The sequence below is a fragment of the Lepisma saccharinum genome, chromosome 25, assembly GCF_977018435.1.
Source record: "Lepisma saccharinum chromosome 25, izLepSacc3.1, whole genome shotgun sequence".
Lineage (NCBI taxonomy): Eukaryota > Metazoa > Arthropoda > Insecta > Zygentoma > Lepismatidae > Lepisma > Lepisma saccharinum.
The window spans coordinates 16,558,090-16,573,662 of record NC_139253.1 but is presented as its reverse complement, the minus strand read 5'-3'; the positions used below and the strand labels follow the sequence as shown (position 1 = coordinate 16,573,662).

Below are 15,573 nucleotides of genomic sequence, written 5' to 3'. Positions count from 1 at the left end.
AAAAGAATAATGACACTAACCAATATAAAATTACAAATATTAAGTGTTTTTTTTAAATTGAATGACACAAAGTGCACTGGACAAAAAAGAGGCGAAAATTACATATTTCAATACTGTTTTTAATATTAAAATGGATACCAGAGGATCAGACTCTTTACATTTAGTGCAAGAAGTCTTGGTTCAATTTCTGGTGGGGAAATTGAACATATATTAGTTTGAATGCATGTAAGGGTGTGTAAATATGCAAAATGAGGCTTAAAGGCTTCTTAAAACTTGAACTACAGGCTACAACTGAACAATCATATTACACTTAACGTATGGCACGTATAGTAAAAAGCAATGATAAAAATTTAGCATAAAACAAAATAGTAACAATATCTACTAAAGAAAAAATGACAGGAAAACATTACATACAATTATGAGCACCGGGCTGGGATTTCTGTAGAATGATATTACAAAGCATGTCCAGAAAGTAAGTTCTGTTTGCAATTTATGCTGCAGCTGCACTGCAATTGCAAGAGTGTGCATGCATGGCGAGTAGTTGGACCCATTGGTAAGGCACAGATGTCAGTGTTAGAGAAGACAGAAGTGCAGATACTTTCTAGTGGGTTGCGATAATGTTCAAGAAAATCGAAACACCCACCACGTGTGAAGTGCACTCAGTCTACACATATGGTTTTTGAATGCATGGAATGTGTCAGCAGCTGAAATTCACTGTCAAATTCGTGAAGTGTATGGTGAACAGATCATGAGTGTCTCAATTGTATGGAGATGGGTGCGACAGTTTAATGAAGGACGGAACAATGTGCATGTTGAGGAATGCAGTGGGCGACCAGATGGTCACAGACGAATTGGTCCATGCTGAGGAAGAGAAGATTAGAACCAAAGGGGGAGTGCATTACTGTTTTTGACAAGGTACCGTGAGGAGGGTGATGACATTTTGAATCGCATCGTGACTGGGGAGAAGACATAGGTGTTGCACGAGACTGGAAACAAAACGACAGTCCATGGAGTCCCGAAAGACCAAAGCCAGATGGGTTCTGACCACTCGGAAGGTACTGTGCATGGTGTTTTGGGACAGACAAGGTGTATTGCTTGTGGAATTTTTGGAGCACAGCGAAACCATCAACCCCAAAACCTATTGCAAAACTCTATGGAAATTGCATCACACAATCCAAAATAAGCAACGTGGCATGTTGAGATGTGTTGTTGTTTTCATTCATGACAATGCTCGTCCTCATGCGGCGGCTGCAACGCAACGACTCCTTACAGACTTTGGCTGGGAAACATTTCCTCATTCCCCGTAAAGCCCAGACCTTGGCCCATCTGATTTTCATCTCTTTTTGCACCAGAAAGCTTTCCTTGCTAGCCAGAGCTTCGAGAATGACAATGCGGTCAAACAAGCTGTTACCATTTGGTTATCAAGAAAGGAAGCATCGTTCTTTAATATGGGGATACAAAATATAGTGTCTCGTTATGATAAGTGTCTCAACAGAGATGGCAATTATGATCTAACATAGTCCAAAGGCCTGTACTTCAGTGTACGTAAAGTGCTTCATTCCATTACATTTAGTGTTTTTTTAATTGCCCAATAAAACTTACTTTCTGGATGCCCCTTGCATTAATTTTAAATTACAAAAAAGCAAGAACTTTTTTATGTTGACAGTCAATAACATTTCAGTTAATCAGCATTCTACTAGAATGAGTTAGCTCAGAGAATTGAGTGCAAAATGCAGGAGCCAGGTGAGAACTCCTGATTTTCATATTCTACCACTTAATCCGCAGATTAAATATTTGTATGAGTTTTCAAAATTCCAGAAATGAGATTTTTATAATATTAATAATGTTCACTTTTTGATCTGCCCTCCCCTACAAAATTTTCTGGTAAAACTCATGTATGCAATACTAAAAATTGCATTTCAAAATTACTTTCAAAACTAAATTGCTGTTGTAATTATAATTATCACTATAAAGTGCTTTACTACTGCTCATGTAACCAATTTTTTTTCTTCTCAGGGTTACCTTGTGTAAAAGTAAACTTTCTTGCATGTTTCAACTAGAATCAAAATACATATCGAGAAACTTGTTCCTCAATAACTAGGGTAACCAACTCTCGGCCATGAATTTAAGGGAGATTACCAACTTTCAGCATTGATTTTACAGGAGATTTAGACTCGATAAATTTTACACATTTTAGCGACACTGCATCACTCCAGCAAATGTTTTATGGAACGGATAATATTAATCAAAATAATTAATTTACATTTTATATAATATAAAGATCACAATAGAGAATAAAAATTTATAAATTTGCATGTTTCTTTGTCCTAAGTCACATGCATTTGTCCACTGCTGCTGCAGAACTAAGCATCAATCAACTACTTGTTGAACTCAGAATGAGTTGCAATTTGGCGATCTTGGTTGTTAATAAAATATATGGAATCAAATAGAATGTCAATATGAGAGCCAGGAGGATACAAAACAATCAGCACTAATATTGGAGATCCAGGGAAATACAGGAGTTGCTCACCCTATTAATAACTGTAACTGAGAAAGGTTAAATTTACCTGTACGTGATGTTTGGTTTCTTGTAGTGTGTCTCTGCTTCTTTTATTTGTGCCTCACTAACGTCAAAACCAACAACCTTGTCAAAGAAAGGGGACAATACCTGTGTGCTTTGTCCAGTTCCACAGCCTATGTCTACGGCCTGATGTAATGGACCTGTGAACTAAATTTGAAATTGTTTGAGATACTTACGCAAAACTACATCAGAATTAAGTTTTATGAATGCACATAAATACATATTATGGCCCTCGTCGTCGCCTTGTAATCAAGGGGTCCCGGTGGAGGCACATAGTGGTTCGGATTCCACTTTAAACTGTTATGTCCAGTCCCTATTAGCCTTGCTGTGCACAAAGTGGACTTAAAACACCAACTCACACCAAACCAAATATTATGGCCCTCCCTAACACATCTTAAAATGAACACCTATTTATTAATATACTAGCAGAATTGGCAAGTCTGTTTTCGTAAAATAAATTTCCAATTGTGGCCACTGCTTTTCTACTACAGTTAATTATATACAAACAGTGGCAGCGATTGGGTTCCAAAACTGGAGGGAGGGGGGGCAAGGACAGTTTACTTTCCCTTGGTAGATAAGGTTTAGCATAGTGCAAGAGCAAAAGTTGCAAACAGTGGGGGTCCCTCACCCCCTAATTGCTGCCACTATATACAAACAACACACCCTTAATATAGTAAATTGTAAATTTTACATTAACAAGATATTAATTAAATTATTTGTCTGCCAGTTTAATGTATATTGTACTGTGGTGCTTTGAACACACAATGCTTGTCATAGAAATCCACCTACCTGTTCTTTGACATAACTAATAATCTTGCTTATTAGCTGAGGTGGAGGAGAAGGCCGAAATTTTGAATACACTGCTGCATGAGCTGCTTCTTCAAAGAGCCTATGTGACATAGTTTCCCAATTGGATCACAGCCTAACTGAAACACACATGAAAAAATTTCAAACTATAAGAAATAGCAGTCCTCTCAAGTTAGACAATTATAACACAGAATATTGCATCCTCATAATGAGAAATGATACTTTGAGAAAAATTAATACATAAAATATTAATATATATGTATATATTAATTACATGGAAAGGGTTACAGAATTAAGAACCATATCATGTACAAATATGTTACACACGGCACCTAAGTTCAACAGAAATTACAGGTTGCAAAAATCATTCACTGTACGAAAGCTAGACCGACTAATGAGAATACCTTTAAAGTAAAATAAAGGAAACAGTCTGTTATAGGGAAAACACATTTCTTCAATTTTACAGACGAAAGTACTTACGGAACTGAGTTTCTGTAGACTTTTGAAAGGTCGTGGAAGTGTTTTCTCCCTTTGTTCAATTTATTCGGCCGGTAAAACACATATTTTTCAACATTAATGTCTCTGCAATGCACAAAAGCTCTTGCCTCCATTATCTCCAACTACGTGAACCAAATGTTCCGTGCGTTGGATGACGTAACCCCTGCTCAGTGTTTCCAATGATGCCATTGTTTTCCCAGAACATGACAATTTTAACTATGTTTGCCTAACCTAACCTTGCCACGAATGGTTTCTGGGGCTATCCGTGCATGGTTCGTGGGGCTAATCAAATAGTTTGTGGGGCTATTCGTAAATGATGTGTGGGGCTATGCGTGCATGGTTCGTGAGCTTTTGGAACCCGGAAAAAAAATCTGTAACATGAAAGTAGGAATTTTTCGGTTACGATGGTTTGAAACACTGCATACCCACAGATGATAGACAACATCATTCAAGATTTGCCCGCCATATTGCATATAACAGATGCGAAAAAGCAACGAACAATAAATACTCGGTAACACATTTAAATCGGATATTTTGTGTTTCGCATGGTTCGTACTTACCAATTGTGTATTGCGGAACATAGTTCAAGGTGACATTATGCTTTTTACACGAAAACAAACACAATTTTTCACATACAGAGTATTTTTTTTTATTCCTTTCTTCGCTTCCGGTACACACAATATGGCGGCCACATCTTGACTCACGTTGTGGGGTATGCAGTGTTTCGACCTTCTTCACCGAAAAATACCTACTATCGTGTTCGTCACCGGTGGAAATTATACATTATGCACGGGTAGTTGAGGATAGCCCGGGAAGCTGACGGATAACCCCACGAACCATTCACGGATAGCCCCATGAACCATTCACGGTACAACTGTCATATGCGGGAAATCGCTCTAACTCGTTCATTCTCTATTTTTTTACATTCGTACTTACCTATTCTGCATTGCAAAACATTGTTTAACAAGGGATTTCACTTTTTTTTTAACGAAAATAGTATCTATTGTAGACACGTCGAGTAATTATTGTTCGTTCTTTTTTCATTTCCTGAACACGCAAAATGGCGGGCAAATCTTGACTAGCGGTGTGTTTCAAACGACAAAGCAGTGTTTCAACCTTCTTAACAGAAAAATTCCCGCATAGCCCCAAAAACCATTCCTGCATAGCCACAAAAAACATTCACGCATAGCCCCAAAAACCATTCTGGATGGTATAACCATCCACGAATAGCCTCAAAAACCATTCATGATAGCCCCATGCACCATCACGGTAAGGTTAGGTTGCTTTAGGTTGGGCAATATAGTGAAAAAACTGCATGTTTGGAAACACTTACCGGGGGATTGCGTCATCAGATGCTCGCAACATCCGGTTCAAGTGCATGGATGGAAATGCAAGTAACAACTTTACAGCTTTCGTGCATCGGACGGACATTATTATAGAAAAATACATGATTTAGCGGCCAAATACATTGAAAAATGCGAGAAAACACTTCCACGAGCTTCCAAAATTACACAGAAAATCAATTCCGTAGGTACTTTCTCCTGTAAATTTGAAGAAATCCATTTCCCGCATATGACATTAAAATCATACATTTCCACTACCCAAGCTGGTCTATAACACGTATCTATTAATTTAAATTATAAAAAATTACCTGTCAGAATGTTATACACAACGTTCAGGTGCAGCTTTGTTTGTTTATGTTTATAGGAATAGAATAGCGCAACTTTATACAGCGTAATAGTATTTCACTTATTGTCAAATTATGCAAACTTAAGACGGATATTAAACTTGGATATAAAACAATAAAATGCCCGATTGTTCGATGCAATTGTGAAATACGAGAGAAACAACTTACAACAGGGTTAAAGGCTGTGATATTGCAAACATGCTGTAGGAAATGAAACTTCACCGACAGGATTTTAGAAAGACAACCGTGAACTACAGCGGCTTCAAGGCGCTGTACGTGAACACATATTTTATGCTACTCTGAAGGTTTGTTTTTGTCGTAACTATTGGTACCAGTATGTGTATGATTGGTATCTTTTCTCCCTTGCCTGTCCTACCTTTTCCTTAGTGATAGTCTGCCTTGTTCCCATATTATGCAGAAGCAAAACTGTACAAGAAATTCAATTGGTCATTTAAACGGGGCCGTTTACCCACTGTACCCCATCGAGAATTACGTCGAATTTTCTTTTAATCGACAGATTTCAATGTTTTACGTAATGTAAATGTAATTCCAGCTTTAGGAAAGCACAAATAACTAAGATATTTGATCCCAAAGAATGGCCCATTTAAGTTAAAAGTTGCTATTTCAGAGTATTTTCGCCGCTTTTTGTTAGTAAAGACTGTTTGTATGCACACTAAAATAGCAAAAGAACACATCGAGAATAACTATCAGTACCAAACCTAGCAATCCTAACCTAACTACGTAAAATTATAGCTGCTGTTGTGGAAAGTCGTTTTGGGTGCTATATTCACTTGCGCGAAGCCTTCGGGCTGTTCTGCTACACGGTAAAGTAACATACTAAGGTAACAGACCTACTTTACTTTACAAGAGCACATTTCCGAGAGCTAAAATCAACTGAAAACGTTCATGAACAACAAAATCTTCATAAACCATGCAAAATATTTCACATTCTTCAGGGGGTACAGAGGGTCAAGGGTCCCTTTTAAACCATTATCATTTTTCGTGTCCTGCTATTTATTTATTTATTTATCTTGGTTGGTCATCATTGTTGTCGTCCTCTTGTTTTATTGTTAGGATACAAGTGGTATTGAAGGACACCAGTAGGGGAACATTTCAGCAGCTTGTTTTAAAATATTGAGGTATGTAAAACACCATCCTCCCGACCTAAAAATTGTAACCGCAAGGGGAGGAATTTCCACATACCCCTGTCCTTCCAAATGTCACCCTAATCAACTGGTTATCAGCTTGTCCGCGTCATTATATTTTATGTAAAAGTACGAAACATGCTAATTACGGTAACAGTTCTGTATATTGGAAACACATTTCTTCATTTTTACAGAAGAAACTACTTACGGAAATGAGTTTCTTCAAAGTTTCCAACGTTCGTCAAGGTATTTTTTTTCATCGTGAAATCTATTTGACCGGGAAATCATGTATTTTTCAAGAGAAATAACTCACCGACGCACAATTGCCATTGCTTTCGCTACGTGAACTGCATGCTGCATACGTTTGATGATGTAAGCCCCTGTCAGTATTTCCAACCCCTTTTTTTCACTATGCTTGCCTAACCAAACCTAACCTTATCGGAAATGGTTCGTGGGGCTGTCCGTCAGCTACCGTGCATAATGGTTCGTGGGGCTATCTGTCAGCTATCCGTGCATAATGTACAATTTCCACTGGTGACGAAAACGATAGTAGGTATTTTTCGGTGAAGAGGGTTGGAAACAGTCCATAACCACAACATGAGTCAAGAAGTGGCTGCCATATTGTGTGTTAAGGAAGCGAAGAGAGGAATAAAAAAAGCACTCTATGTGAGAAATTGGGTTTGTTTTCATGTAAAAAGCATAATGGCACCTTGAACTATGTTCTACAATACACAATTGGTAAGTACGAACCATGCAAAACACAAAATATCCGATTTTGACGTGTTTCCGATATACGGAACTGTTACCCCAATTAATTTTGATGAATACTGAACTCCACTTTATGCTCGGATAGATCAATCAAGACTGGACCTAGAACGTGCAAATCGCCACCAATGAGATCCCTTGATTGGAGTGCACGTTAGCACTTCACCATCGAAAAGACTCAATGAGAGTCGTGGAATCATAAATTCAAGGAACCTCACAGATATTCCCTCTCACTTTTCTTCCACTTACCCCACTGTCTTGCACTAACCACCAGTATATTTTTTAAGAAATAAAGCCTGAACTATCTAATATGCTGTAGTAATAATATTCACGACTTGAATAAACACTTGAGGAAAAGATAAGGAGAGAGATAAGGCTGTATAATTCAATCTAATCTTTCTGTTATAGTGTGTCTGTTGATTGGAAGGGTATGTGCATTTATAAATCTAATAAGAATGTGTATAAAAGTATATTTCTAGTTATGACATGTAAAACCTTTTCTTGATTAAGGTATATTTCATTATGTCTGGACTGTGGCAGTCCAGTTTGTAGGACATCTGACTAACAAGCCAAGGACCTAGTTCATACACGATTTACGCTTGTTTCATCAAGTACCCTGGGAATGACTCTTGGCTGTAAAGCATGATAAAAGCTTCTAGAATATCTTACTGATAACATCATCTCCACTATGACTGAGATTGAAATTGTGCAGAAACGTACCAATATGTGCCTTAGTAACCTTGTGAAATTCATATGGAGAACTTTACTTTATATAGGCTATATATATTTGTGAAGTGAAGATTTTTACTAGAAATATTCACATATGTACACACTTTAATTAATCTATTAATTACCAGTAATTATGGTGGTGTTCTATGATTGGAAAGTGATCTGTGATTTCACCCTTGTGAAAATAAATCTCTTGCATCCCTACAAGATACAGTGTACTTGAAGATGATAGTGAGGGAAAGGAATCATACGGAAGTAAGCAAGAAAAAATGAAGGAGTTTGATTAAACTAAGAATAAATTTAGGACAATGAATGTACAACTCTATGCAGATAGTCATGGTCATGGCAAGAATGTATATAAAAGCATTGTAATAAGTAAGAGTCATAAATTTATTAGTAATGTAAAGCCTGGGACGAAATTACAAGATATTGTAGAGTCTTCAAAACCGGGACAAAATAATATAACGATAATTATGGCTGGTACTAATGATGTAGCGAGAAATGAAAGGCAAGAGCTGATATCCACACTGAAAAAAAAAATGAACTTCGAACCTCAGGCGTGTGGTAGTTTTTTCTCTACCTCATAGATATGGGATCTCCCGAAATGGTCCATTGTAAATAAAGAGGTTATAAAGGCAAATGATGACATGCATAGAATTTGTAAACATTTTAAGAATGTAAAGTGGGTTGATATAAGTAAGTTAGACAGAAGATATACAAAACAAGGATTACAGTTAAATTCATTGGGTAAGAAGTATATGAGTGAAAAAATATCAGAAATTGTAAACAACATCACTATTAGTAATCAAGATGTTGAACCATTTCCAATACCTGTTAAGTTCAACAGACCTTTTTTAGAAAAGTAACAATTAAGCAAAGCAATAGCAAAACTATATCAGCACATGATAAGACTGATAGTAAGGATGTTGACAAAACAATTAGTAAAAAACACCCTTGTAAATTAAATTCTATTAAAAAGTACTGTAACAATGCTAATAGCTTTAGGCCAAGACGCATCGACAAATATGGAAAAAAAGTGGATGAATGCTATAATACATGTAATTTAATGTTATGGAATGTACAAGGTTTGAATACAAAAATTGATTACATTAGTTTTATATGTGAGATAAATAATGTAAAATTAATAACTGTAGTAGAGCACTGGATAAAACATGATGAAAGTAATTTTATATCAATACCGGGATATAAATTGGTATCAGTATATTGCAAACCAAGCAGAAATTATGGCGGTAGAGCTATATTTGTTAAAAGCAATGTTAATTTTAAAGAGATAGATAATATTAGAGAAATGTCAGTTGAAATGATTTGTGAGACTGTAGCTATTGTATTAACCAAAGAAAAATTAGTAATTCTATTTGTTTATAGACCATATAATAATAATGTAGTAGAATATAACTATTTTTTAGATATATAAAATGTTAAATTCTATAATAAGCATCAAGCCTGATGTGATTGCGAGGATCGATGGTCTGATCCGGGAAGACCGACAAATCACAGAGGAAGAAATTCGTGTTCAGGTTGGTATTAGTCATGGCTCTGTTCATGCCATTATCAAAGATCACCTGCAGTTCCGAAAAATTTGCACGCAGTGGGTTCCGCATCAACTGACGGAGGGACAAAAGATTGACAGAATGACTGCATGTCTGAGTCATTTGCAGCGGTACCATGAGGAAGAGTATGTGTTTCTGTCACGTATCATCACAGGGGGACGAAACGTGGTGCCACAATTTTGAGCCCGAGAGCAAATGGCAAAGCCAACAATGGAAACACGTCGATTCTCCCCCACCAAAGAAATCCAAGGCTGTCCATACGAGTTCCGGTAAGGTCATGCTGAGCTTCTTCTTCGACTGCAAGGGCCCTCTGCTTGTCGACTTCCTAGAGCGTGGAGCCACAATCAATGCACAGCGCTATGCAGACACGTTGCAGAAACTTCGACGTGTCATAAAGTCAAAACGCCCTGGAATGCTGTTGGACGGAATCATCCTTTTGCATGATAACGCCTGTCCCCATACTGCCAATCTGGCGAGGGATAAGCTTCAGACATTTGGCTGGGAAACGCTTGAACATCCTCCGTACAGCCCCGATATTTCCCCTTGTGACTTCTACGTTTTTGGTGACCTGAAGAAAGACATTCGTGGACGTCGGTTTCATTCGGACGAGGAAGTGCAACAGTGTGTGAGGTTGTGGATCCATCAGCGACCTACGTCTTTCTACAAGACTGGACTCGATCGTCTCATCTGCCAGTGGGATAAATCCAACAATTACTTTTGAATAAAACAAACTCCATTGTCACTTTGTAGCGGGTGTTCGGTTTTCATTTGACTGCCCCTCATACTTCCAGTTTATAAAAGAGATGACATCACTTCTAAACTTAATTACAGACCAATATCAATAGTTCCAATATTTTCTAAAATATTTGAGAAATTATTATACAAACAATTATCAGTTTATTTTGAAAACAAAAATCTACTTACTAATAAACAATATGGATTTAGGCCTAATAAAAGTACGACTGAGGCAGTGTACACCTTAGTTGATAATATAATTGATGATATTAACAATAAGTCTTTGCGTTAGTTTTAGAACCTATGACATGTCAAAAGCTTTTGATACAGTAAAACACGATATCTTATGTAACAAACTCAAATATTATGGATTTGATGAAAAATCAGTCAAGGTAATATACTTATATTTATGTAATAGGACACAGACTGTGTATAGTGAATGTAACTACTCTAAGGGTAGAATAGTGAAATACGGTGTACCAAAAGATTCTGTATTGGGACCTTTTTTATTTAATATATATATTAATGACTTACCAGTCAATATAGATAATGACCAAAGTGATGGATATTTATTTGCTGATGACTTTGCACAAATATTCTTAAAAACTGGTGTGCAGCCAATAATTTAGCTCTGAATCTAGAGAAAACTAGTGAAGTAAATGTTACTTATAATAATAAGGCAGCAATAGAAGGCAGGAAGCAATTAAAATTCTTAGGTCTATATATTGATGCACATCTAACATGGAATGATCATATTAATTATACAGCTAAAAAAATATCAAAAGGTATATATATGTTACGTAGACTGAGTGAATGTGTAGATAGTAATGTACTACTGAAAGTATACTATGCTCAGATACATAGCATTTTGAATTATGGTGTGCAAGTATGGGGGTAATAACACGCAAATAAATAAAATATTTAAACTTCAAAAAAATGAGTGAGAATAATATGCAAGGAATCCCCTAAATCACACTGTCGCCCTTTATTTGTTAAGTTGGGAGTACTCAGTCTACCTTCACTGTATATTTATAGGATTTTATATTTAGTACATAATAATTTACAAAAGTTTTCCAATACATTACAAGAAATCGAGACAATCTAAGTATTATGTTGTTCGGAAAGTAAGTTCCATCATGCAATAAAATGAAAAATATAAATAGCAATATAATGACCTTTATAGGGGTGAGAATATATACATGGTACAACATTCACACATAATCGCCATAAGAATTCAAGCACGCATCACAGCGAGATACCAAGTTCGTTTTAACCTTATCATAGAACGTTTCCGCCTGAATGGAGAACCATTGAGAAATTGCAAGTTTCAGTTCTTCGTCAGTACCATAATGTTCTCCAGCAAGGAATGCCTTAAGGTGGAGGAACAAATTAAAATCAGATGGGGTAAGATCAGGACTGTAAAGGGGTGTGGTAGTTTCTCCCAATGGAAGGTCGTCAGGAGTTTCTGAGTTGCATTTGCCACATGCGGACGAGCATTGTCGTGGAGGAGAATGACACCCCGACTGAGCATGCCACGTCGTTTGTTTTGGATTGCACGACGCAGGTTTTGAAGCGTCACACAATAGGTTTCGGCATTCAGGTGCTGTCCACGCTCCATAAATTCTACAAGCAATACTCCATGCCTATCCCAAAACACAGTGGACATGTTTCTTTTGTTCGTAAGCTTTGGTTTTCGTTGCGTTTTCCGCGTTGGCGCGGAGTGCCTCCACTCAATTGTGCTTCGCTTCTGTTCTGGGGTTTCATGCAAAACCAATGTCTTGTCTCCAGTCACAATCCGATCCAACAACTCTTCCCCCTCCTCACTTACCATTTCAAAAACTCTACTGCACTTCCCATTCTTTCCTTTTTGGCATTTTCGGAGAGCTGGTGAGGGAACCAACGGTTACACAATTTGCGAAATTTCAAATTCACTGTTACAATTTCATACAGCACAGTTCTGGAGATTTGTTTAAACTCTAATGACAGCTCAGACAAAGTGAAACCTCTGTTCTCCCTAATCTGCTCTTCCACTAAACGAACCAAATTGGGATTCACAACAGACGGTCGACCACTTCGTTCTTCATCATGAACACTAACCCGACCACCACGAAACTGTCTCACCCATCTTCTTACCATTGAAGCACTCATTATTCCTTCTCCATAGACCTCACAAATCTGACGGTGGATCTCCGCAGATGGAACATTACGTGCATCCAGAAAAAGGATCACAGACCGCACCTCACACGTGGCGGGAGTTTGGATTGTCCGAAACATAACAACAACGTACTACGCACTACTCTCCTGACCAACTTGCCTCAGACTGACGTCTGCACTTCATCAAGGTTGTGGCTACACAAGGTGCATGCGCATTCACACTGCTTCGCTTGCAGCGCCACGGTATTCATCAGTGGAACTTACTTTACGAACGACGTTATATAAGAAGATACTAACATAGTAAATCCCCAAAAATATGACATATATGGTGGTAAAAATTTACAATCATCTAACAAAACTTAAAATCTCTACAAATGAATAGTTTTAAGAAGTTTATTCTAAAAATTTTGAAAAATGAGTGTCTCTATGAAGTTAATGAATACTACTCAATAGATTTTGAGAAATATTTGTTCAATGAATTTTATACTTGAGATCCTGATACATAAATTTTGTCTTTACAACATGTAACTAGTAATTATTTATTTTATTTATTGTATACATAAATAATAATATAAGTTGACGATGTTGATGCATTCTTGTAATGTCTTATGGCAATAAAGATCTTATCTTATCTTATCTTATGACGATTGATTTCACTTTCTTTTGGCATCTTGCAATCCACCCATCCACCACCTTTTGAGGGTTAAAGACATTCGTACATTCCAGAATTCAGTCACGAGACATACTTAACCATGTGATCTCTCACTGCTACACTTACCACTCCATCATTCATGTTATTTTATGTACTTGACAAGAGTTAAAATTTTGTTTACATTATACTGGGATGACATTCCACTTCTTATTGAAAAATGCATGAATCTCTGTAATACTTAATGTAATGTGAGTATGGATAACTTGTTTGAAATAAGTTCGTTACTGATATTGAATGTGCAGATTAATTATATTTTTATATTTCAGTTGGAGTAACAAGCAGGTCAATCATGGCAAACAAGTCAGATCGAGGAGAATATCAAGCACAAGCATATGCAAAATTTCGACCTTCCCCTCCATCACAAATAATAGATAAGATTATTAGTTACCTCAAAGAGAAGGTATGTATCATTCTATAGTGAACTCATATTAAAAATGAAAGCATGAGGATTCCCAGCATAATCATTTAGTTTTTGCAACAAGTACCTTAGTTTCTCCAGAATGCTCTGGAATTTAATTTTTCAGAATTTAGAATATAAAAGGTGTGCCAAAAGTCTGGAACCACAAAAAAAAGCAAGTTAATATTAGGAACTTATTATTGTACAACACAGTTCAATAATGTGTTCAAAGTCCCCACCATCAAAATAACTTGGATTCGCTGCTCCTTAGTCAGTGCAATGTTTTTCCTGTAACAGAAAAAAAGGGTAATATTAAAACTTTCTTTGGTTCCAGACTTATGGGGTACTCGGTAGTTCTTTGAATAAGGCATTTACCAAACAGAACTTGTTTCTGAATCACCACTAAAAGTTCAGTACTAATTATTGGCTTCAAGGATCCACAAATATTTAGTAGTGAATATTTGAATTGAATGCTTTTCATTGCCTGGAAAGAGACACTTTAATTAAATTATAATTTAGTTCACAGGGTCGTTGAGTCTGGCAGTGGATATTGGCTGCGGAACTGGACAAAGTACAGTGGTGTTGGCTCCTTACTTCGAGAAAGTTGTTGGTTTTGATGTTAGCGAGACTCAAGTGAAGGAGGCAGGACTTCACTTCAAGAAACCAAACATCACCTACAGGTACAGAAATATTACTTCGTGTTACGTGAGAAGTTTTTTTTCAATTCTAAAATGCTAAGAATTGTAGACCCTCTTGTTTGCCAAAAATAGTTGTTTATACTTGTAACATAATAGCAATTCCATCATCTTGTATGACTTAAATATAATTTCATTGTGCCATGAATGCATTGAATAAGTTCCACAGACCTATTTAATTGTAAGTCACAAATATGAAGATATAAGATGGTTGGAAATTGATCAAATAATTTTTCCTCTGAAAGTGGAACTCTGTGCCTTAACTGTCGGCCTTTTCTGATTTAAATTCAAGGAATATTTGACAGTTGTCTAAAACATGGTTCCTTGTTATTTGTGCTCCTGATTTAGTTTTTTCATATTTATATTACCACGTTTTTTTGGAATATTGCATAAACACTGAGAGAAATGCGGAAAATTGTACTCTACCTCCATTTGGACTAACTGGGAGGTATGCTGAAGTAGTAATCAGTATTATTGTTATTTATTTGAATTTTTAGTGTTGCTGCTTGAGTTTTTTGTTTTAAGTTCACTGTATGTACAGAAAGGCTAACCAGGACTCGACCTACAATTTAAATTGGGATCTGAACCACCAGGTATTGAACCCAGGACCCTTTGATTACAAGGTGATGATGTTAGATGATGATGGAAAAGATGAGAGATATACTGAAGTTATTTTTATTTGTATTCATTTTCAGGGTTGGTCCAGCTGAAAAAATAGACATTGAGGATGGTTCTGCTCAGTTAATAACAGCAGCAGAGGCTTGCCACTGGTTTGATTTGCCAAAGTTTTATGCAGAAGCACGGAGAATTTTGGCCCCCAAGGGAGTATTAGCCTTGTATGCATACCGCGTTCCTAGACCCCTGTATAAAGACAAATCAGATGATCTATGGAACATTGTCAATAAGGTAAGGAAAAAGGGCAAAATAAATAATATTACAAGACTGATAATTATCCAATATCATATTATGTAAATGTAAATAACAATCTGCAATTACTAATATAGTGAGGATGTATTGATATAAAAAGTTTACTTTGACAGAGTACAATATTAACTATGCAGATATTTTACCATCTAGATGAAATTGATATACGTGGG

The 15,573-nt window shown here is 36.6% G+C and overlaps 2 protein-coding genes across 8 annotated transcripts in view; one reads left to right on the top strand and one right to left on the bottom strand.

Moving 5' to 3' along the window:
- The window catches only part of LOC145978544 (putative methyltransferase DDB_G0268948), a 30,518-nt gene extending 22,683 nt beyond the window's left edge, over positions 1-7,835 (bottom strand). Inside the window, exons 1-3 of one of the 4 annotated variants that reach the window (XM_083111220.1) lie at positions 7,733-7,835; positions 3,371-3,507; positions 2,568-2,728 (exon numbers count right to left, since the gene is read on the bottom strand). In XM_083111220.1, coding sequence (XP_082967346.1) covers positions 2,568-2,728; positions 3,371-3,481 — 272 coding nt within the window. In that variant the 5' untranslated portion in view covers positions 3,482-3,507; positions 7,733-7,835. Of the gene's footprint in view, positions 1-2,567; positions 2,729-3,370; positions 3,508-5,537; positions 5,715-7,732 lie in introns of those variants that run through there. The other 3 variants (XM_083111222.1, XM_083111221.1, XM_083111219.1) reach the window with 3 other exon arrangements.
- Positions 5,347-15,573, top strand: part of LOC145978543 (putative methyltransferase DDB_G0268948) — a 33,793-nt gene continuing 23,566 nt past the window's right edge. For 2 of the 4 annotated variants that reach the window (XR_014440723.1, XM_083111216.1), the window contains exons 1-4: positions 5,347-5,413; positions 13,651-13,784; positions 14,301-14,461; positions 15,172-15,382. Coding sequence is in view for 3 of the 4 variants with exons in the window: in XM_083111216.1 (XP_082967342.1) it covers positions 5,362-5,413; positions 13,651-13,784; positions 14,301-14,461; positions 15,172-15,382 (558 nt within the window). In the remaining variant the exon portion in view is untranslated. Of the gene's footprint in view, positions 5,414-5,739; positions 5,879-7,866; positions 7,912-13,650; positions 13,785-14,300; positions 14,462-15,171; positions 15,383-15,573 lie in introns of those variants that run through there. The other 2 variants (XM_083111217.1, XM_083111218.1) reach the window with 2 other exon arrangements.